The sequence below is a fragment of the Cynara cardunculus genome (assembly GCF_001531365.2).
Source record: "Cynara cardunculus var. scolymus isolate 2C chromosome LG 2, CcrdV1, whole genome shotgun sequence".
NCBI classification, from domain to species: Eukaryota; Viridiplantae; Streptophyta; class Magnoliopsida; order Asterales; family Asteraceae; genus Cynara; species Cynara cardunculus.
The window spans coordinates 73,638-96,052 of NC_037529.1; the positions used below are offsets into that span (position 1 = coordinate 73,638).

At 37.6% G+C, this 22,415-nt stretch overlaps 4 protein-coding genes across 12 annotated transcripts; 2 read left to right on the top strand and 2 right to left on the bottom strand.

Moving 5' to 3' along the window:
* The first annotated feature begins 18 nt into the window (after positions 1 to 18).
* Positions 19 to 1,492, top strand: LOC112507711. 2 transcript variants are annotated; one of them, XM_025112387.1, is made up of 2 exons: positions 19 to 606; positions 860 to 1,492. In XM_025112387.1, the coding sequence occupies exons 1-2, from the start codon at positions 174 to 176 to the stop codon at positions 1,402 to 1,404; spliced, it is 978 nt and encodes a 325-aa protein (XP_024968155.1). In that variant the 5' UTR covers positions 19 to 173; the 3' UTR covers positions 1,405 to 1,492. The 2 variants fall into 2 exon arrangements, with proteins under 2 accessions (XP_024968155.1, XP_024968156.1); XM_025112388.1 differs by having other exon boundaries at positions 26 to 606; positions 863 to 1,492.
* Positions 602 to 14,098, bottom strand: LOC112507709 (histone-lysine N-methyltransferase EZA1-like). 5 transcript variants are annotated; one of them, XR_003068558.1, is made up of 20 exons: positions 11,977 to 12,149; positions 11,123 to 11,224; positions 10,300 to 10,574; positions 9,518 to 9,532; positions 9,266 to 9,427; positions 8,499 to 8,583; positions 8,213 to 8,365; positions 8,079 to 8,126; positions 7,918 to 7,989; positions 6,798 to 6,903; positions 6,152 to 6,569; positions 5,476 to 5,626; positions 4,809 to 5,029; positions 4,480 to 4,611; positions 3,178 to 3,265; positions 2,964 to 3,011; positions 2,754 to 2,882; positions 2,065 to 2,142; positions 1,759 to 1,998; positions 602 to 680 (listed from the first exon to the last, which is right to left on the bottom strand). XR_003068558.1 is itself a non-coding variant. In XM_025112382.1 (20 exons), the coding sequence occupies exons 1-20, from the start codon at positions 12,049 to 12,051 to the stop codon at positions 1,816 to 1,818; spliced, it is 2,475 nt and encodes an 824-aa protein (XP_024968150.1). In that variant the 5' UTR covers positions 12,052 to 12,149; the 3' UTR covers positions 1,589 to 1,815. The 5 variants fall into 5 exon arrangements, 4 of the variants coding, with proteins under 4 accessions (XP_024968150.1, XP_024968151.1, XP_024968148.1 ...); XM_025112382.1 differs by lacking the exon at positions 602 to 680 and having other exon boundaries at positions 1,589 to 1,998; positions 10,300 to 10,402; positions 10,469 to 10,574; XM_025112383.1 differs by lacking the exons at positions 602 to 680; positions 11,977 to 12,149 and adding an exon at positions 14,077 to 14,098 and having other exon boundaries at positions 1,589 to 1,998.
* On the top strand, positions 12,401 to 13,812 carry LOC112507712 (beta-carotene isomerase D27, chloroplastic). Of its 2 annotated transcripts, XM_025112390.1 has the most exons (7): positions 12,401 to 12,560; positions 12,650 to 12,724; positions 12,791 to 12,892; positions 12,974 to 13,073; positions 13,167 to 13,249; positions 13,332 to 13,481; positions 13,554 to 13,812. In XM_025112390.1, exons 1-7 carry the CDS (start codon positions 12,438 to 12,440, stop codon positions 13,653 to 13,655), a joined length of 735 nt encoding a protein of 244 aa, XP_024968158.1. In that variant the 5' UTR covers positions 12,401 to 12,437; the 3' UTR covers positions 13,656 to 13,812. The 2 variants fall into 2 exon arrangements, with proteins under 2 accessions (XP_024968158.1, XP_024968157.1); XM_025112389.1 differs by having other exon boundaries at positions 12,974 to 13,249.
* On the bottom strand, positions 13,817 to 19,585 carry LOC112507710 (DEAD-box ATP-dependent RNA helicase 24). Of its 3 annotated transcripts, XM_025112384.1 has the most exons (5): positions 18,800 to 19,585; positions 16,484 to 17,712; positions 14,863 to 14,902; positions 14,231 to 14,621; positions 13,817 to 14,143 (listed from the first exon to the last, which is right to left on the bottom strand). In XM_025112384.1, exons 1-5 carry the CDS (start codon positions 19,386 to 19,388, stop codon positions 14,092 to 14,094), a joined length of 2,301 nt encoding a protein of 766 aa, XP_024968152.1. In that variant the 5' UTR covers positions 19,389 to 19,585; the 3' UTR covers positions 13,817 to 14,091. The 3 variants fall into 3 exon arrangements, with proteins under 3 accessions (XP_024968152.1, XP_024968153.1, XP_024968154.1); XM_025112385.1 differs by lacking the exons at positions 13,817 to 14,143; positions 14,863 to 14,902 and having other exon boundaries at positions 14,430 to 14,621; XM_025112386.1 differs by lacking the exons at positions 13,817 to 14,143; positions 14,231 to 14,621; positions 14,863 to 14,902 and adding an exon at positions 14,910 to 16,326.
* Between the last annotated feature and the right edge of the window lie 2,830 nt (positions 19,586 to 22,415).

A 22,415-nucleotide genomic window follows, 5' to 3' on the forward strand; every position in this document is an offset into this window, starting at 1 on the left:
TTTCCTTATTTAAATCATGAAAAAGGCATGAATACATATTAAATTTGGATACATTTTTGGAAGATAAATAAATATGAAGGGTGTGTAAAATTAGATTAATTACCTACCGAATCCCTTCCCTCTTATATATCCTCACTGCACTGCACCACAGTAGTGTGGTTCCATCAACGACGATGGCCTTGTGCTCCACCAAATTTTTGTTGTCTCTTGTGCTGCTGTCAGCCATCCCTCTAGCCATCATCATAACCCTAGAATCAGCCGCTCCAACCGCCCATTACTACCAGTTCCACAGCACCGGTTGGTTTAGAGAATCCAGCAAATGGGACCAAGTCAACAGCCGCTTCATCGTCTCCTTTACGGACGGCGGAGGTCTCGGTGTCGTCCGCGTTCCTGAAGATCACAACCCCGACCTCGTCCTGGAGGAGATCCCTGTGGTGAAAAATACGGACGCCGTTGGGAACGGGACCTGTGGTGTTTTCATTGATCGTCCCAGGAACCGGGTGGTGGTGGCCATAGCCGATGTTTTTGGAAACACTTACAGTGCTGTGGCGGCCTATGATATGGATTCGTGGAAACGCTTGTTTTTCACGCACCTCCCTTCCTCAGGTTCAATCTCATTCTCATTTTGTTTTTCATTTCCTCCTTCAAATTTTGCCATCAATTGGAAAATAAATTTCCAACTACCACAAAAGGAAAAAGGAAAATGAAAAAATAGGCGTTAACTTTAAAGACGAGTACAAAGCCACAAGTTTGCCAATTTACCAATTTTCTTTTGCTACTTAATACTGAGAGGTTTTATTTGTTTAGAAGCATGTCTTCAAACCAACTTTCATCAAACCCCTTTATCCTGATTAATTAGCAGAAGATGGAAAAAGCATGGCAGACGACGTTACCGTCGATGCGCAAGGGAATGCATACATAACAGATGCCAAAGGAACTCAAATATGGAAGGTTGGGGTGGATGGACAAATCTTATCGGTCATCAAGAGCCCGCTTTTTCATGCTAAAGAATGGTACCACAACTTCTTCACCCTCAATGGCATCGTCTACCATCCGAATGGCTACTTGATCGTGGGTCACACCATTGCCGGAATTCTCTTTAAGGTTGAAATCAACAACGGTAACAGAGTTGCATTGGTCAAGGTTGACACTAGGTTGACAGTTGCAGACGGGTTGGAACTTTTATCGCCCACCAAACTTGTTGTGGCTGGAGCCAACGGTGTAAAGTTAGTTGAGAGCAACGATGATTGGACAACGGCTTCCGTGATTGGAAGGTCGCCAGTGCTTAAGCATCGCATGGCCACTGCAGCCATGGTGAAGGATGGGAAGGTGTATATCAATCATGCACTTGGGATGGGGTACCCCAAGAAGAAACACGTTTTCGTGGAAGCTGTTTTTTCTTAGATCAACTTGTAATTTAATTTTTAAATAAAAATATTGATGTATGATGTTGTACTTGTATGGACGATGTATCATGAAAAGAGAGATTTGGTTAATTTCCATTTCCCAATACTTTTGTAGGCTTAAATAAAACAGTAATAAATACATTCTCTTATTTCCGATAACTATGCTAATCAGGATGCTCCACATCATCATTATTATTACTATTACTATTATTATTATTTTATGTTTATCTTCTATTTATCACCTTATTTTATAGTCGCTCTTTAATACCATCATGCATATATACATATATAGGGAAATAACACACATACACACACACACACATATATATATATATATATAGCCGGTTCTTACTTCATGAGCCATCTCCAACCAAGATGGAATCACAGAAGTGGATGCTTTATCCATCGTTTACTGCTTTTTTGCTCTACCTTGAGGGACTAGAAGATCGTCTCCTTTAGAACCATCAGGTTTCCGAGCCCATATAGGTGCTTCATCAGGCCCATAACGATAATCGTAAAACAGCTCTTCACCAGCCTCAATATGCTCCTTGGCAAAGATCCCAACCCGGTGATCGCCTGCCACCATCATTACCTGGACACACCAACCTGTTTAGACAGGGACATCGCTTTAACTTGGATACGGGCAAAAATATAATACCTTGGCATAACAGTTGGGATTTGATGAATGGTTGGCAAACTTCAATTTATCTCCTTTACGGTAAGCATCAAGCACATACTGCAAACAAGGAAGTTGCTCTGAGATACTAAATGACAACAAAACTGCCAATAGCAATCCATGAGAATATCTTGGATGAGGAACATATATGCAAAATGCCAATGGTGAATTGTTCTTGGATGATTTAGTTATGAAAAATTATAGAAAATCCATAATCAGAAACAAAATATTCTCACTTTTGACTCCTATTAGAAGTTTGCAAGATGAGGACAAGAGGGAATGAAGTATTACAAGGAAGCAAAGAAAGCAGAAGCGGTTTCATTGCATCCAGAGGGATTTGCTTTGATATGGGATTACTTAAGGATATCACGACATGGATGATTAAGGTTATCAGACATCTATACTAAGAATTTGGTTGCTTTTGAATGTTAATGATGGGTTTTTCCGAGGGAAGTAGGGCTCTTACGGACTAAAAGAAGTTCTGGCTTTCCTACAGTTTTATAATTTAGATGATTCCTAAATGTATAACATATGTATCTAGATAAATATTAAAACTCCTACTGCATGTCAAATTAGTTCCAAAACTTAAAAATGAATTAAAAAAGGATTGCAGAAAAAAGTATCGTATACTCAAGCAACATAGATATACAATCAACTATAAAACTACTTGCCTGATCATTCAAATCAAAAAGGAAAGATGAGTTGGCACGATCGTATATTTTGCCTCGCTTATCTGCTTCTCGGTGCGATATCAATTCACCGGTGTACTCTCCAAGATAGTCATTTTTATTGACAGAGTTCTAGGGAGGGAAAAAAAAAGATTTTGTGAGGTTCCAAGAGACCAATTGAAAACAATCACTGAAGGTTGACTTGATTCCTACCTTCAGAAATGCTCCCCAACCAGCAACATTAGATTTAGCCAAGAGAATCTGAAGACAATAAGTTTAGAACTGTAACGGGTTTCTCTCATATATATATATATATATATCAGTGTTATATATGAATATGAATGTGTATATACAGAGAGACAGAGAGAGAGACTACAAAAAGCAAAGGATTGAAGAAACTTGATGACCAAAACTCTTGATTGCTCACCCTTTGCTGCTGCCTTAGAAGGAGCCTCATGTTACCGCAGTGGCCTTCTCCTCTTCTTGGGGGCTCTCCTAATGAACCATCACCACAACTGCAAGAAGTCAAAAAGTTCGGTATGGAGGAAATTCAGCTCAAAGACAACTGAAAAAAGGGGAGCAATTAACAGGTCAAATTGAAGAAAAAATAACACATCTATAGTATCAATGATCTTTTCAGACCTTCATCAATACCCAGACACCTGAAACAGGAAACAATGTATTCCTATATTTATGGAAAATCATTTTCTTATTACACAACTGATGACAAATAAATGGATACTGAGCTCAAAAACAGAACTTCAAAACAGTTCAGCTACCTCATTTAATGAGAAACCACACTCTACATATGGGGGAAGGAAAGAATAGTTTCAAAATATCACATTCTGTAAGGCTTGAGGTCAAACTACCTTGTATAGCAACCCATACACCCTTTGGAAGGAGAAATACTTGTGAAAGATTTTATACGTATCTTACCGATTGGGATCGTAAATGTCAATAGAAAAAGATGTCAAATTCTCTCTTGCAGCAGTGCCATGTTCCCATGCATAAACATGGAAGAATCATCAAGGAACAGAAATTCATAACCTAATTAAGTGATTCTTGTCTGTTTTGTTAATTAACTCTCTCACGATGACAAGGATTCACTTGTATGATTTCGTCGTATATAACTTGATGGCTGTAGAAATCGCTTGCTATTGAGCACTTTAACTATTACTGCACCAGTAATGACTCACCAGCCAACTGATCATTATAACTATCTAAGACTAAACCAAGTAAGAATTTCAAGGATGAGGTTATGTTGTCCAACAATGAAACCTTCAGTGCCCTTCATAACTACCAACTAAATCAATGTCGAATGGAAAAAATGCACCATACATCTTGAACTAGTGGGTAAAAAAGAAATAAAAGGAAGAATATGCTGAGCTCTTACATGACTATATGAGTGGCCAATATAACATAACCTAAAAATTTGTGTCACCGGGTAAAAAGACGACCCCAGGGCACCAATGCTTCTCGGTGTGCAGCTTTAGGGGAGGGAAGTTTCTGCGTATAGTTTTTCCTTGCTGTTTTGCAAATAGACTGTTTCTCTGACTCAAATCCTGACTTCAGTTCACAAGGAGCAAGTTTAGGTCCACTACATTATCAAACATGTGATGCATCTAACTTGGCAACAAGAAACTATGCCCCCAGAACTCCTATTCATTAAGAAACCATGAAAGCATGGACCACCTCATTTACATGTAAATAAATACGGAAGGTCTATTACCTCACCCAGCAATTCCGGCAAACATCTGGGTCGCATTCACGTCCAGCGGCAAAACATGGGCATTGCCGGCTTCTGCATTGACTTTTTGCACAGTGGCATCCCCTAAACCTATTCTTGCAGCTCTTTGAGCACCTGAAATATTATATTAGGTACAAAGATCAGTGAAAGTTCACACATTCCTCGGTATTTTGAAAATGCAAGAAACAGGATGGAGGTTGACCCATGAATGTACATCATGATTTATGGAAATACACATGTGATCCGTACATTCCATTCTTAAACATGCTCCATCATACTAGCCAAATGTTTTTCTGCTGTAGTGTACATACCCACAATATTTTTCGCAGCAAGTAGCATTATCTAAACAGGGACATTCTTTCCCGCACATAGATTTACATCCACATGGAATATATTGCTTGCAAGACTGGTTCTTCCCATCAGCAATTCGTCTCCAAAGTGACGGATGCACAGCAGACTTCCAAGAATATTTTAGTTTCTTTGCTCTACCCTTTCTGCGAAGTAATCGCGACCTTGATGGCACTTCTAGCTCCTAGAGGACATATAACAAGGAGGAAAATTAATATTATTTCTACAGACACGGGAAGTTGTAGGACAAAGCCATATGCTAACACACCTCCACTATCATCTGTAAAACCACTGAAAGTTCAGCTGCTTTCAACATAATATCCCTCCTGATACATATTATGTTCATTTGCTGATTCTCATGCTAAGTCGTATAAGTACCAAAATTTCTATCCTACCAACGGATGAGAGTTGATTTACTTTAAAAAAATTAATTCTCCACTATTTCAAGTTCATTTGAAGAACATAATTGAAAACTATTGCTGGTAAATGTGATTGGTTATTGAATCAGTTTACTCTGATAGGACATTGAAAAAAAAATCTATTTAAATGTTTTTCTTGCTCAACAACTATACACTTCCAATGTGAAAGGAATCAAGGTGCTGAAGAACCAACAGGAAGAAGAAACCAAACCTTCAGATCTGCATCAGCTCTCTCATTGCAGTCTGACATAGAACATGCAGTAAAAGATCTCTGTGACGTTGCTGCTCCACTATCATACATATAGTTGGCTACTTCTATGCAAGTTTTTAAGCTAGAAAGCAAGTTCCTGGCTATAAGGCAGCTGCAAATCATGCGGTTACAGAAAGCCAAAACAATAAAGAATGTATTAACAACAGATGAGGGACAGTAAACTACACAGATCTATCTGCCAATAGTATATTTCAGTAATTTAAGATTTCAAGCAAAAATGTTTACACAGAATAGTAATGTAAAAGTAAACACAAATGAAACTTATAGGGAACAAAAACCACCCAAAGGACTGGGCTATCATCCATCAATAACTAGAAGGGTTCAATGTATGCATCATTTTACACAGAAGAGGGAGGGGGAATTCAGTTCTATTGTCCCAACAAAACAAACCAGCAGAGCTAGGGTTTCTGAGCAGCTGGTAAGACCATTGGAGTTTGAAGGTGTTACAGCTATTTCCAGAGTTACCACATCCCACCCCACCAGGAAGGGGAATGATACAAGTTCGGAACTTCAAGGATTTTTATCAGCTGCTCAAACAACCTTGCCTTAAACCATAGGCCATGAGAATATGTACATCAGTGAAACCAGAATAATTGAAAGATGTGAGATCTTGTACCTGTTTCTCCCAAATATCTCTAACCCCTTCATGTAAAGCTCTTTTTCAAGAGGTTTCCATTCAGAGTTTATTGGAGAACCACCAATTTGTTTTTGATTTGATGCTTGCTTTAACAAATGTACTCCTGTACTACTGTCCTCGATCACATCTGCTGAAACACAGCGAGAAGTACTATTTGGAACGCCAAAACTAATTGCTTCATCGGTGGGTATCATTTGGAGTTCGTCTTGATTGGGTGTGGTAACATCCACCACCATGACTTTATCATTGGAAACTTGAGCATCTTCAATTGTCATGGAAACTGTATCAGGTATTGACAACCTTTTCTGTTTTTTAAGGGAGGATTCTTGTTGATCATCAGTAACATGTTTTGGTTCTTCTAGCATTGTGGTTGTTTGTTTGGATACCTTGCGCTTTCCTGTATTGCCATCATAGATTTCACCATCATACCAATACATAGAAGTCCATATATAGAGAACAAACACTCAATAAAAACCCTCCCCCCCCCCCCCCCGGAGGGCCCCTCCCCTCATAAAAAGCCAGCAAAGGAGACCAGATAGTGACCAATATAAAAGAAAAAGAAAAAGAAAAAAAGGAGAAACTACTCGCATCTATCCTCCTGAATGATATTGATATTGTGTAATACCTGGTTCAGCACTGTTGTGGATCTCGTGTGGGCACTCATCTGAAGTTCTCGTGTGTTTCTCATTTAAGACATCTGGACGATCTGAATACTTCTTCACAGTTTGAAACTGAAAAATTATGATAAACTAGTATTTAGAGAAGATAGAGAAATATAAATGAATCAATAACCATCTATTTATGTAACAAGATAGACACTTTCAGATCATGTCATCACAAACGCCAATACTATACTATGTAACAAACCAAGCAATTATAAAACTCGAAATGAGAACCAAACAGGAGTACGAACAGCTCGAGTAATAAATGCAGGTCTGTAGGTCAATAAGCTCATTCCTGAAAAGGCTTGCTAGCTTGGCAGAACAGTAAATGGCAATGCAAGTAAATCCTTGATTTCATATACTGCAATATGCATTAATATGGTCCTCGTTGATGCAGCTACAATATCTCTATCTGTCCACTTAAGGGTAGCAGCAGTAAAAAGTAGCTTTTCTCATTGTCATCATGGTTTTCGGAAGTCAAGACGAGAAGTTCAACTAAGCTCTGTAGTCTGTAGCTATCATAATTAAGAAATACTTATCCCGGCAGTTAAAAGAATCAAGTCTAGGCTTATAGAAAGGATTCAAAATGCTACATTACATGAAGGGCAAAAACTTTAACCAAAAGAAACATGTAACAGGTGGTCACAACAAAACATAGAATTCGTAGGATCAAACTTCATGCGGATCAAACTCACAGGATTCCCATTAACATCCTTAACTGAACTCATCTTCAGCAGCTATTTTGGACTTCCTATTAAGAATGCATCTGCGAAATTTCTATGTATTAAATGTATATGGAAGTCGAATACAAACTGTGATCTCTACTTCCCCCCCGGGAATCTTTAGAATTACAACTGCTTAGCTTTCATTGATCCTATATTACAGCCAAAGTAACCAGAGATACTGAACTTGGCCTAACTTGATCCTATAAGCCCGAATTAATAGATCATAGATATAATTGCATATTCTCTATGCAATGCCAGATTAAGTTACAAGAATTGTCCAAGTGGATCCAGTACAAGGAGATTCCCATTTAGTTACAAGGGATGTGTGGAAAAGTAACATTAAATAGGGATGCCATACCTGAAGGTAACAATGATCACTGCAAGGTTTCACATTTTCTTGAGACTCAAGAGGATGGTATTGTCTTTCAGTCTGTTTATAATGCAAATGGAAGCACATTAACATGGGATGCAGAAAACTTAATATAAAACCATAACGGTTCTGAGAGCACAAATGCTTACAGGAGTAATAACAGTTTGAGAGTAGCCATGAAGACGACAATCAAATACCTGTCAAGTAAATAGAACAAACAATCACAACATTGACCCAATCTAATGAACAGTAACAGAATGAGAAAACAAGCAAGCAAAAGTACCAAACACCGTCGACAGAAGAGATTATCAAGAGAATCTAACGAAGCACTAAGGCTTTTGTCGAGAGATATGCTCCTATCTTGCCCAAGATCTGCAGAAACAGAGACATCTTGGTTTAACGTTTCATCTTCTGTCTTCAGCATGTGATAGGCCTCCTGCATCAAGGAAGAAACACAGCCAAACAACAAAACAGAATATTTCAACTAGTATATGGGGAAGTAGTAAGAAAGTAAGACTTGACACGGAAAATGTGAGTCTTTAAGGAAGATATAGAAGCAACTTAGGTACATGGATTTCTGAAATATTTCCACCGATAGATTGTGCCAAGATTTCAAGTACTTCCTCACTTGGCTCGTAATCCTGACAAACCATCCTGCAAGATTCAACAGTTATTGATATGCTTTCAAACCAATATCAAATATATAAATTCTGTGCTCAATGTGGCATGACCAACAACAGAAATACGAATATAAGCAAAATGCAGTTATAACCCAGTTTCTTTTACATCTCGGTAGGAAATTGGGTCATGCAATCCCAAGTTATAAGGGGGCAAATAAATCCTACTTCAAACACTGCCCATAATTATGTAATCTGCTACGGACATAAAAGAGAAGCTGCTAAGAAGTGTGAAGATTATAATAGTTTCATTAGCTATCCACATTTTGAAAAGCATTTTAGAAATCGAAATAAAATGATTCCTATATATTTATCATTACAAGAGAACATATTTTCAGGGTGCTGTACCAACTCTTGCTAAAACTGAATTTCAAGAAACTATCATATAATATTTATCCACTTCTCTGATTATGCATATATACAAGTTCTAAAGCATATATAGAAATTTAGTCAGCAATCAACCAATTATACTAGGAGTCAAAATGATCTCCACAGCTAGGTGCTTTCTGGAACTCGGCTAGGGGCTTACATGCATGGAAAGTAATGTTGCAATCATAATTGGGAGTACACGGAGAACATTATCGGCATTATTAGCACAAACAGAGTGTTCTCTTCAACACAATTTTCATCATCCAAGAGTACTATATTACTGAACTAACCGTATAATACGATTTTCTGCCTCAGAAAATTCATGTTTCTCTTCCTCTGGTTCAGTAATCTCCTCCTCACTGTCACTACAAATCAAAGCTTCACTTCCATTTTGATCATAGTAAATACGCCGCCTCCCAACAACTGATTGGTCATCAGCCATTCTTTGGTTTCTGTGATCCGTATAAAAGAACTGAGAAACTATTGCAGAATGGAGCTTTCATCAAGAACAACAAGTGAGCAGAAAGTCAAGAAACAATCACCTATAATCATGCATCCTGTTTGAAATCATGTATAATACAACTTCTAGTTTAATCCATTAACTTGTGGAACATTAAAAAAAACTGTCCCTTGTTTCACGATTGAATAATGTCGAATATGGTGGGAATACAGCTACATATGTCTCTTAGGTTCTCACTTGAAAAAGCGTTAAGACATCCCTTTGTTAATTGTTTGTGATCCCATTTTGTCTAATTTCAGATTTAACACTTGTGCTTTGGGTGAAAATGCCTTCTGGAGTACGACCAACTTTGAGATTTCTCTCACTTTCGAGGTAATGCTACTGGAACGTAACATTTTTTGAACTTCATTTGAGTTGGTTGTGTGTTGTATATGGAGACGACAAAATCAGGGACTCCATAACTATGAGCTGATGATATGTAGGGTTTTTGGTTAAAATCATCTTTGACTATGGTTAAGAGTAGGCTGCAACCATTTTGAAAATATAGTAGTCAGTCAAACCGAATCTTCTATGAGGCAAATAATGCAACTGCTTTTGCTTTGTGAGCATTTTTTCCTTCTTTTTGCGAGCTCATATCTGCCAGAGCTTTTGGGGATTGTCCCATTTTCCTGTCGACATATCTCCATTTTTGTTTTCATGGAGAATTTTATTGGACCGGCTCAACTCCTTAGTTTGATCCTGTTGAAAGGCATACCAAGGAGGGGATATACCACTTGCCTTGTGCATATCTTCTTTGTTTATGCAATCCAAAGGATTTACCCGGAAAAAAAAACAAGTAAAAAGAAAGTACAGATGAAGAAAAACCTGTCCAAAAAAATCCAAGTAGTATAAGGTGGTATTTTATCCACAACTGGAAGCTTGGCACTTATGGAAATAGCTACTTCTTGAGTGCTGCTGTTATCATCACCTGATGCTTGACTTGGTCCAGTAAGGATGCTCAGGGGATTTTTAATCCTAGAAGAAAGCATTTTACCTTCGCCACTGATTTCCTTAGCCGAACCATCAGTTCTAAGCACAGCTAATGACAGAAGCTGAGCAACATCACTTGCTAGCCTCTCTCTATTCTTCTCAACTTTTTCCTGCGCAACAGTAAATGATAACTACTTTTACATCCCATCAGTACTAATATAATTTCTCCTACCATGAACAATTCATTCCATTTCTATTGTCCTTCTTTAGTAAATCAAAATTCAATATATTAAGTTATTTGACCATACATAAACAGAACTGCTATTCTCTCCAGAACCTGTGCTACTCAGACGTAAATCCATATATACTCCACCCGTAGTAGGTTCAGTAAAGAATCTTTATATGTGATGCATGGGAAAGCAGAAAACATGCATAAGTAGCTGATATCTTAATAATTAGCTGATAACAGAATCAAGTTTATACCAGCATGCTTTAACTTTCAGGCGAGTCAAAGCAACTAAGAAAATTGTATTATGTTACCAACTACAGCAAATGAGTTCATCAACGATTAATTACGTCTTGAATTTTAAAGAAACATAACCAATATCTGTGGAGTTTTTTACTAGAATGTGGTGGAGGTCATCAGGCCAGGTATGCAGATGATTAAACAAACCACAACTACATAATAGAAAGTACATCATAACAGGTCCCAACTCACTTTAATCAAAAGAACCCTTTCTGCTTGAATCTGTTCCTTCATCTGACTAATCTTGAATGCCAAGATTCCTAAATCACCGTAAACTTGCTCTCCGTGCAAATTCTATCAATTTAAAGAGAGAGAATATCACAGGATAAACATAAAACAAGGATCTATTGTTTGCAATAACTCAAAGAAAACAAAAAAGCCAAAGCAATCTCAAGGATAAAAAAAAGTTTGAAATACAGTTCTCTTGAACCAATGATCCTATAGCAATATAGCTGGCTGGGCTAACAACACTGGATCGGGCATACAAAAATTATAATCCCTCCATTCCAAGATTAGAGATGCATTTTGTTTGTAGACTGGAATTTCAAGATTTTAACATTATATATTTTCCTTGTACGAGCAAAATAAGAAAATGATTAGGGATAATATGACAGATGCAAAAATGAATGTATAGAGAGCTGTTGAGTTAAGATGGGAATGAAAGTTATTCAAGTATGGCTCGGAACAAAAAAATCTAAAAGCTTAAGCTGGTAATAGGGTAAGACAGCAATTATATATTGAAACACGATGTTATGACCTTGGGAAAACCAAAAAGATTGCAAATTACATGATTAACATAAAGGAAGTAAAAGCACAACTCAAGTCCTGGAGCAGAGATGTAGAAAATCAGGTGTGATTTAAGTAGCATGTTAAATATCAACCTAAACCACTTAGCAATAAGTATCAGAGAAAGTGACGATTAGTTCATATTTTGAGTCAATTAAGTAGAAAGAAGTAAGAATGATGCAAGGAAAAAAGGGGGAAAGTAGGATCATCAATAATAGATGAAATTTGCAGGAGGAGAAGAAGAAAGAGAGAAGACAGACTGTTGTTGATAGAGACATAGAATTAGATATAGACATAGACATAGGCATAGCCATATCCATAGAGGAGGAATCCATGATCGATCGCACCGGAGTGAACTCAAACGGAGAAAGAGAGAATATAACCAACGTACGTGGAGGGTTTAGGGTGTCCGCAAAATCTGATACGTGTTTATTATTAATAATAAGGTATTATTATTATTATTATTATTATTATTATTATTATTATTATTATTATTATTATTATTATTATTATTAAGTAGTAGTAGTAGTATTTGTTTTAAATTGGATAAAAACCAGTAATGATTATGTGCGTGCTTGCCACCACAAATCTCAGAACATGATTATTTATTTATTTATTTTATAAAACTTAAAATCTCAGAACATGATTATTTATTTATTTATTTCATAAAACTTATCCCCTTTGTATAAAAATATATTTGTGCAGAATCTATCAAATATCCATGGCCGCTCTTCTTCTTCATCAGAGTCTCAACTTGTTTCCCATTTCTCATGATAAATCACAACCCTTCCACAGGAACAGGACCAGGACCAGGACCATTCATGTCCTTCATTCATCAAAACCTGTATCTGAATCTTTCTCATCAATTTGCTTCTTCTTCTTCTTTTCATTTATTTATTTATGAATAATAATTATAAGGCGGTGGTATTACAGATAGAAAAGAGCAACTACACCCCCGGCGTCTTTGATCCTGTTTTTCTAAATTTATTCCGAAATAAGATGGTGCAGGTAAGAAGAATGTTCAAAATTCAGTACCACAGACTATGCATAGGAGTGATTTGAGTATATCAACAGGAAGTTGGATGGGACTCGGAGAAGCCAGGTTACGATGGATTAATAGACGTAGCCAATCGTCTTATGCTTGCCAGAACCAACTCTCAAACACAGGAAGCAGCGGTGCGGTAGTATTCTTATATAATAATATCATCTTCTTCTTCTTCTTCCAAATAACCTAACCTAACCAATCATCTTATCCAGGTTCGCATATTAAGATCATTGTTTCCTCCCTTACTGTTAGAGCTCTACAAAATCCTGATTGCACCTATTGCTCAAGGGAAATTGGCTGCTCTCATGGTAGGTGAGTTTTTCTTTTCATTTTCCTTTGCTTTGCTTTGCTTTGCTTTTGTTAATTGTTATATATTTCAACATGTATTGTGTTGTGAATGTGAAGCAAGGGTGACTGCACTATCTTGTCAATGGCTCATGGGTAGTTGCACGGTTAACTCTGTCGATGGATCCTCATTGCCGACTGGGGTGGGTAATTCTCTCAACTTAAAAAATTTCATATGTATGGATATGGCTCACTTGAACTTGAAATTCTTTTTTTGTGATGTAGGTGTTTGTTGAAAGATGCAAGTATCTAGAGGAGAGTAAATGTGTGGGGATATGTATCAATACATGTAAACTTCCTACTCAGGAGTTCTTCATGGATTACATGGGAGTTCCTCTACTTATGGAGCCAAACTTCAATGACTATAGCTGTCAGGTAAAAAGTAAAACATTCCTTTTTTTTTCCCAAGTCACAAACATCATTGAATCCAAATCTTTCGATTCACAGTTCAAATTTGGAGTTCTCCCCCCGCAACAAGACGCCACTTTGAAGGAACCTTGCCTGGAGGTGTGTCCACATAAAAATGAAATCAAGTGCCCAAAGGCATAAACAAATTTCATTACCAACTTTCTTATGTCATCTATTATTGTTCAATGTAATCCAATACCGACATGGTATTACATATGTCATCCGATACAACAACTCTGCATCCTGAACATGGTGGTATCATTTGATTATGAAGAAAAACATATAAGTTGCATTCTCATCTCTAAATCAAATTGTTCATCCAAATACTTATCCCATGTATAAACTTCATATATATAATAAACCCAAATCCTCCATCTAGGCCATTCACAAGGGTTATTATATTCATCTAAATCCTACTGTTTTCAAGCATCTTTCACAACTGTAACTCAGAATTTCAGAAATATATCAAACTCCACTGTCAATGAATTTAAATACATGAAACCAAAAGTTCATTAATAAAAACATGAGTCAACTAAATAAGGTGTCAAGTCACATAGCATACAAGCTTTATCACACTTCAGCGGTCCCAGCCTGAAGGCCTTCTCCTTTCTCTAGGACGCTCTCTCGATCTGCATAAAATACTACAAGTCAGCCCTAAGCCTTACGATTCAAAAACATCAGCTCAAGGAAAACAAGGTTTCAATCAGGAAAATCACCTCTCAGAACTCCCCTGGCTTCCATGTTCTCTCTTCTGACCAGAGGTATTGCCAGTTGGCGTGGGGGTCGAACCTGATGCACTGGCCTGACTAGGAAGAGTCCGTACATCTCCACCTATGGAACCACCAGATACAAAACCAGGCAATACCATTTTCTTATTGCCTGAATCGTTATTTAAACCCTGATTTTGAGAATTTGATGAAGCAGCAACGAAACTGCTTTTGAACTGAGCCATCACTCCAGTCCTGAGTGAATTAACAGCTGAAGTACGACCAGGAGGAGCGCTTGATGATGTATTTTTGGATTCTGAACTGTATCCTATCCCCAAACCAAAATCCACACCACGCACACCTCGATTGCCACCTCCCCTTCCTTTTGCCCTTTTCCCACCTGCACAAATATCAAAATGGTGATATTGAGTTGGCGCGATAGAAAAAGCTCACTTCCAGAATAAGCTTAGACATCAAATTCCGTGCAAATATTTGAAGCATCCCTCAAAAATAATTTCATGGGATGTGATTACAACATAGGGAATCATTCAAGATATTCTAGGACCCAATTTTTTTGTCTGATCACATGGTACTAGATCCATGGGCAACATAACAAAAGGTTAAGAAAAGAAAAGACATACCTCCTTTTCTAGCATCTCGCTTGGATCTAAACTTCCCATCCTAACAATTTACAAGTTAAAAAGTCACTCGCTATGATTTCTAAGAATTTTACAAGGATCTTCAAATACCATAAGATGCATTAATTATTTTTTGTAATGATACATAATGCACCTCAGAATTGTAGCAAAGAATTAAAGAAAAATACATAAATATAATTATTCGCTTAAGAAGAGAAGACCCATTAAAACATGTGGAAGTAATCAACAAACAAAATGCATGTGCAATTACAGCTGGTGTAATGAAGATACAGGATTTTCTCCTTCACTTGAGGCCAATCAACACTAAGAATCTTGTTCAAAATTTTGTAACCTAGAATTTGATCTTGTAAATATCTTGTTTCATGAAGTCTGAGAGCAGATTGCTGGACTTTAGATAGTTGTTTTGCTTATTCTCCAAAACACCTAGATTTTATGTTCATGTCTCATGTCATGCCTACACCTCCAGCTTTGTCTCAAGTACAGGATAACAAGACTCTTAAACATATAACATAAGATCTGAGCAAGTACACTGTACACTTAAGGAAACATAATCCAGCCTTTGATCCAACACAAGTTCAAAAATCAAATTCGACTACCGAAAACGAGGCACCTCCACTTGTTGAATACCAACTTCCTGAAACTCAGGCCACTGACCAAGATTTACCCATAGTTGTTAAAATAGGAACCCAGAGTGTAGCAAAAGCCCTCACTGTATCTTTCAAAAGATTCTCACCATCCACACGAACTTCCTCACGAGTCTTGTATGAAATTGCTACTCCAAACACTTCATTATGTTTGATCCTATGTTCTAGGTAGTTGCTACCTTTTCTCCCAAACACCATGTACAAATTTCCTCCATTAGTGGCAGCTTGTAATGGAGAAAGACCATGTACAAATTTTCTCCCAAACACCATGTACAAATTTCCTCTATATTATGAGAAATACAAAATGCAATCCTCTCTTTTACAACATCTTGGATTTCTGGTTCAACAAAATAGGGGCGATCAAAGGATGGCTAAGGAATGGAGAAAGACTAGATAAGAATGCTACGCTGAATCCAACTACAACTTTCCTTGCTAACATCTTTGGACCTTAATGCAACAAAAACTATTTAGGACTAAAAACAAGAATGATTGGTGTATACAACTACTTCCCCTGCTAACATCGTTAGACCTTAATGCACAAATTTGTTTCGTAACAAAAGCATATTAGGTAACGAAAGTACATTAGGTCAAACCAGTAAATGAGGAGGGTTGATTAAGGCAGCCTCACAGCTGGAGACTAGGGACAGACTTTCTTGGGTACCTTCATGGACATGTCTCCCAAAAATTAATTAGTTTAAATTCATTCTTCCACAGCTTCAATTCTGCTAACTCAGGAAGATACTAGATTGGTAAGCTGTAAGATAGAGCCCTCATGTTCCAAGAATTTGAAATGATGCAAATCCTAAAAATTAGGTGAGAGAAATCATCAAGACAAGTAGCGTTCATACTTTTGTATTTTTCAACAATAGAATGAAAATGATGTATGGCACATGCTTCCTTGCTACAACGATAAAGCAAGAAAAAATATTTTATGTAGTACAAAGAGAAAGAAAGATTACCTTCATAGCAAGATCCATAAGTTCCATTGACACATTTTGACCAGCTGCAATCAAACTGTTAACCAACTCGCCAGCAAAACGAGCCTCCTTATGTGTGATAAGAGTGTAAGCAGTCCCATCTTTATCACCAGCACGGCCTGTTCTCCCAATTCGATGGACATGCATGTCCATGTCTCTAGCTATATCAAAGTTAACCACTGACTTGATTGACTTGATATCAAGACCACGGGCAGCAACATCGGTTGCAACAAGAACATGGTATATTCCAGCTTTAAATTTTTGCAATGTCTCCATACGAGATGCCTGATCTTTGTCACCATGAAGAGCGGCAACTTTAAACCCCTTCTGGGATAGTTGGTTTTCTATCTCATCCACTGTTGCCTTTTTTGAAGCAAAAACCAGTACGTCACCATTATCAATCAGTCCTGGTAGCTTTTCAAGCAGCCAAAGCAATTTCTCTGTATCTGCAGAAAGTACTTGAACTTCTTGGGTAATATCCTCGTTAGCCATTCCAATCTCTCCAACAGTAACTCTCACTGGGTCGGTCAGTATCTCCCGGGCAAGCTTCTCAATTTTGCGGGGCATTGTTGCTGAAAAAAGCAGTGTTTGGCGATCTGGCCTGATCTGACCTACAATGGATCTTATCTGAGATTCAAATCCAAGGTCAAACATCCTATCAGCCTCATCAAGGACCAAGTAAGTAGCTCTTGACATCGTGAGTGCCTTCATCTTTAGCATGTCTATCAATCTCCCAGGAGTTGCAACAACTATCTCGCAGCCCGACTTCAGTTCTTTAAACTGCTCAAGTTTGGACATTCCACCATAAACTGCAGACACACGAATGTCATTGGCTTTTGCAAATTTCTTGGCCTCCAAATATATTTGATGTGCCAGTTCTCTGGTAGGTGCACAAACTACTCCAATGGGTCCCTCTTCTTTAGCCAGTTCAGGTTGATCCATAATATGTACAATCATAGGAAGAATGAAGGCAGCAGTCTTCCCTGAACCAGTTTTTGCAATGCCAATGACATCTCTCCCAGAGAGCACAATTGGCAAAGACTGGCACTGTATTGGAGTAGGCTTTTCATAAGCTTGTTTTGCAATAGCTTTCATTAGCTCTACAGAAAAGCCAGCTTCTGCAAATGTCTTAATGGGCCTTGGGACATCAAAGCCTGAAACACGGATAGCCAAGCTCTTTCGATACTCTGCAACGTCCTGCTCACTCATACCTGACATGAAAGAGAAGCAACACTATAATAATTAGCTCAATGAAGAACAGTAAGAGGAAAACAACCCTGAGAAGAAAATCTGACTGAAAAGAACCCAGTGTAGCACTGTAACATAATCGATGTACCCCCCAAGAAGGTAAAAGGATACCATGAAGTTGAGACAATCAAGCATGGCATAAAGCAACGGAAATGATACATCTTTTCACTACTTCCTGATAGGTCAGGATGAAACTACTATAAAGGTTCTCATATCAAGAGAACTTTTCCCACGTTTTCTTTGCAGCAAAATAACCAAAATAGGTTTGGAATTGAAACATACACTTCCCTTCGTGCAAAAGGCTTTCAGTTTCACAAGTTGTTAACTTGTATGGCATGCATCTTAACAAATACCAGTAGGAGAACAAGAATATAGTCAGGTGGTTGTGTCTTAATATCTTCCAAATAGTGCATAGGCACCTGCTCATCTTTTATCTAGGTTTCTTAAAAGACATGCTGTGGATCACGAGTCTAGGGCATAAAAGAAGCTTATCTATTAGTTGGGCTGTATTTAATGATTGCTTATGAATAATTGGGAGTTGGGTTAGTTTAGCCTATTGTCTTGGGTTTCACTGCTTTATATATGCTCTTGGTATCATTTATCCTGCAGCAACCTGTTTGGAATATTTTCGTGTACCCAGCTTTTTGATTAGTTAGGGTACTTTGCCTGTTATATAATTCTCTACTTCCCCAAGTCTATAGTATCAACGTCGTCTGAATTATTGAAAATAATATCAGGTTGACTTAGAGTTTCCTACAAACTACCATCCAGTTATGCATCATCAACTCAGCAGTGCTGCCCTTGTTATCACGTGGTTATATGCATTCCATGCTTCTATTATTAACTACTCTTGCCATACTTAGAAGTCCAGGAAAATAAGAAGCAGGACATGTGCATATGCTTAAACAATACATACAAAGCATGAATTTAACATGTTCACATATTGTCGAATATGTATTACTGCTCTTTCTCAACCCATTGCATAACATATTAGATAAACACACTAACCAGAAGGAAAAAAGAAAAAGAAGAAACTGATTACGTATATACCTGATATGGATGGTTTTTCTTCATAGAAATCTTTGTTGAAGGGTTCGTAATCAATCGAACTATGATCCAGAGCAGCGATAGGCTCAATCTTCTTCTTATCAAGAACTACAGGATTATCATCCGAATCATACTCTAGCATTCCAGCATCAACCGCCTTGGCGGCAGCGTAGACCTCCTCGTCTGAATTATAACCAGCATGAAGAGCTTCAGATGCCAGGGTCAAGCCCACGTCCTTCTTGGCTCTCAAAAAGCTCTCCATGGGATCATCCTCGTCGTCGTCCCTGTACTTATCTGCTTTCTCTTTAGGGTTTGGAGGCGGCGCGGCCCTCATCTCCTCATGAATCCCTTCCATAAAGGCATCAAGTGGGTCAATTTCACCGTCATCTGCTCCGGCGGCGCCTCCTTCGTTATTGTGGGTGGGATCTTCATAGTCGATGTTGTCCAGGTCTGTGTCTTCGTAGTGATCATGACCACCGCCACGAGAAGAGGGGGGAACGTAGAGTCGCTGGGTAGGTTGAGGTCGCTCGAAGCTGTAGGTAGATTGTTTGTTAATGCCGAAACCCTCGAATCCAAACTTCCTCTTGGACATTGAAACCCTAGGGTATATATACAAACAAAAAGGAACTAAACCCTAAAGTCTACTTGTTTGATGAGGAAGAGGGTGAGGGTGAGGGTGAGGGTGAGGGTGAGGGTGAGGATTAGTAGTGATGGAATCTCTGAAAATTGGTTGCAAGTTCCGATTTGCGCCTCCAGCATCTAAGGCGAGATCGGCGACTCGACGGAGGGAGAGAGAGCCTTTTTGTTCCTTTCTTTTTCTACTGCTTATTATTATCTTTGTTGATTAATTAATATTAGTATCTATACTATCTTATTAACCAGATTCCTTCAAAGTCTTAAAGTCTTAAAATTATAAATGTCCAAAATACCCTTATATTCTATACTACTCTTAAAAACAACCAATAAAGCTTCAAGTACAACCCTTCTAAGCATTAATTTTAAACTCATATTGTATTTAAGATAATTTTAAAATTAATGCTTAGAAGGGTTGTACTTGAAGCTTTATTGGTTGTTTTTAAGAGTAGTATAAAATAGTATAGATATAGATGAGAAACGTAAAGTACAACCTCTCAACACTTTCACCCAATTTTCTTCTTCCCAAGACCGGCTCCTTATCATACGTTCTCTTCACCCAACATTCTCCTTCCCAATACTGACTGCACGTTTCCTTATCATACGTTACCACGCCCAAGAAGACGATTCACAAATCTATCTTCTCTGGACGACGGTTCAAGCTCTCAGTGTAATGATTCATGATTCAAATCTATCTTCCCCACACAGTTATAATACTATCGCTCATATCAAGTAAGGTTTCATGACTTTCATCTCTATTTTCTCCTTGTTCGATTCTACATCGCTCATATGAGGTGCACTTTCATCGATTTTGATCTGATTTGGATATCAAGCATGTAACCCTAAATTTCTTATGAGTGATGTAGAATCAGAGGTCCAACATTTCAGGTAATGTTTCATGTAACCCTAATTTCTTCTATTTCGATTCTACATAGCATTAGGATATGTTTCTTAGTTTTTTTTAGGGTTTGTGGCCAATCCCACGTCTCGGGAGATGGAGTAGGCGAGGTAGCAAGGGGAGGAGCAGGAAGTGGAAGTAGCGCACAAAAACTCAACCAGAGAGAAAAATATTATGACATGCTTCTTGACGTAAATTAAGATTATAAAGCTCAAAGGTATATTAATTTCCCATCAGGAGTTTAGCTTTTGTATAGAAATGATTATTTGAGAGAAGTCTTAAAAATTACCTTGTTAATGAAATGGTATAACCTTTCGTCTAGAGGACAACAATTTCAACAATTCTTAAAAGAGACGGTGATTTTGTACGATAATCGATAAATGAACAAAATAAATGAAGATGGAGGAAGTCAACATCCTCTTCATCAGCATCCAACGTTCAATAACAAAAAATAGAGTTCTTATAGTCGTGAATCTTAATCAAAAAATGACCTTGGGTCCCTTGTTTGACACTAATGCTGGCTGGACTAATTGGGTTAATAAACCTTCTACTGCTGCTCAAAGTTCTCTTTAATCAATCAACCTTGTTTGACACTAATGCTGGCTGGACTAATTTGGTCTATTTGTCTATGATGATCTAGGCGATGAAGATGTTGTAGTTAAAATAGTTGCTTGATGATGACTATTGCCTCTTTTTCAATTGAGATGTCAAAGTTGTAACTTTCTGTTTTATCTCCCCCAAAGCAAAGTATTTGTTGGGAGTTCTTGTGAATCTCCACTCCCTGTTGATTATTCTTGTCTTTGACTTTCCAGTAGATTCTTCAATGAGATATGATCTTATACCTCATATTTGAGATGATGAATGAGGTATCTGGCATATTGTTTTTGTATGAAAATTGGTGGTATATAACTTTTTTATATATACAAAATGTTGATAACAATGTTAGTTTTCCCATAGTTATCCCTACTGGTTTTGTTTGAACTTGATGTTTGTTGGTTGTAGCAATTTTATGGGATTCATTAAGGAGCTATTATTCAAGTACCCCTCCATACTTCATACTTTCGGAACCAGTATTTTGAGGTAAGTGATTTAGTTCTGTAGTTTTATCTTGAACATAGTATTATAAATTGAAGCAGTATTATGATGTTTCTTTGGTTTCAACATTTTTGAAGTACTCATTTGATTTTGAATTTCGGACTAACATCTTTTGCTTATAATTAACTTTTTATTTTTTATCAGTTGATTTGAATTCCGGACAGGGAATTGTTAAATTTACAAAAAGGAGTCAAGTATTACACTTTTCCATTGAAAATATTTGACTTTTTAAGGTTAAACAGATTAGTTATCTCTTAAAAAGAAACATCTGAACCATAACATAATTGTATTTGATGTATGACAGATGAGTGTTAATAGTGGTGGAAGCGATCCAACAATACATCCCCCATTGCTTTTACCTTCCCAAGACCACGATTCAAATCGATCTCCCCAAGATGACGATTTAATCCATCGCTCCTCTTTCTTCTCATATCCTTACAGTCTCATTTATATATATATATATATATATATATATATCAGTCCATCTCATATGCTCCTCTTCCGTCTCATTTGGTTTAAGCTTCCATCGTCATCTGTCGCTCCAAAAATATACCTGCTTTTGTTTTTCCTGGTGGTATCCGGCATTCTCGACCCGCCAGAGTGAGTGGAGAGGGGAGGCGGGTCCGAGAAACATGCGCTACTAGCAGTGTGGATGCCGAAAGTTCGGTTGATGGTAATGTCGTTGATTCATCATATGATGTGAGGAAGCGAAAGCGGGAGGAGGACGAGATGCACACTAAGTTGACAGCTGCTAAGAATTGTGATTAATGAAATCCCATCAAACAAAAAATTATAAATTTCCTAATTTATCTTTTGATTTGTGGTTAATATTGGTTCTCACAGTTACCACAAACTAATTAGTTCTCATTTGATTAGGCCCATATATATATATATATATATATATATATATATCTATATAGGGGCTGGTTCAAATACTAACCCAATATTTTGTGCAAACTATGCTAACCCATCTTAATCGTTCATTTTCTCATC

Bases quoted from the DNA above. Each gene is read 5' to 3' on its own strand.
- LOC112507711 (XM_025112387.1), top strand. From the start codon at position 174: ATGGCCTTGTGCTCCACCAAATTTTTGTTGTCTCTTGTGCTGCTGTCA. The intron at 607-859 runs GTTCAATCTCAT...CTGATTAATTAG, and splicing joins CACGCACCTCCCTTCCTCAG to CAGAAGATGGAAAAAGCATG.
- LOC112507710 (XM_025112384.1), bottom strand. From the start codon at position 19,388: ATGTCCAAGAGGAAGTTTGGATTCGAGGGTTTCGGCATTAACAAACAA. The intron at 17,713-18,799 runs GTATATACGTAA...CTTTCATGTCAG, and splicing joins AGAAAAACCATCCATATCAG to GTATGAGTGAGCAGGACGTT. The intron at 14,144-14,230 runs GTGATTTTCCTG...TATTTTATGCAG, and splicing joins AGCCAGGGGAGTTCTGAGAG to ATCGAGAGAGCGTCCTAGAG.
- LOC112507712 (XM_025112389.1), top strand. From the start codon at position 12,438: ATGGCCGCTCTTCTTCTTCATCAGAGTCTCAACTTGTTTCCCATTTCT. The intron at 13,250-13,331 runs GTGGGTAATTCT...TTTGTGATGTAG, and splicing joins GATCCTCATTGCCGACTGGG to GTGTTTGTTGAAAGATGCAA. The intron at 13,482-13,553 runs GTAAAAAGTAAA...TTCGATTCACAG, and splicing joins TCAATGACTATAGCTGTCAG to TTCAAATTTGGAGTTCTCCC.
- LOC112507709 (XM_025112380.1), bottom strand. From the start codon at position 12,051: ATGGATTCCTCCTCTATGGATATGGCTATGCCTATGTCTATGTCTATA. The intron at 10,575-11,122 runs GTGAGTTGGGAC...ACTGTTGCGCAG, and splicing joins AAAGGGTTCTTTTGATTAAA to GAAAAAGTTGAGAAGAATAG. The intron at 3,266-4,479 runs GTAATAGACCTT...GACTTCTTGCAG, and splicing joins TGCCGGAATTGCTGGGTGAG to TTGTGGTGATGGTTCATTAG.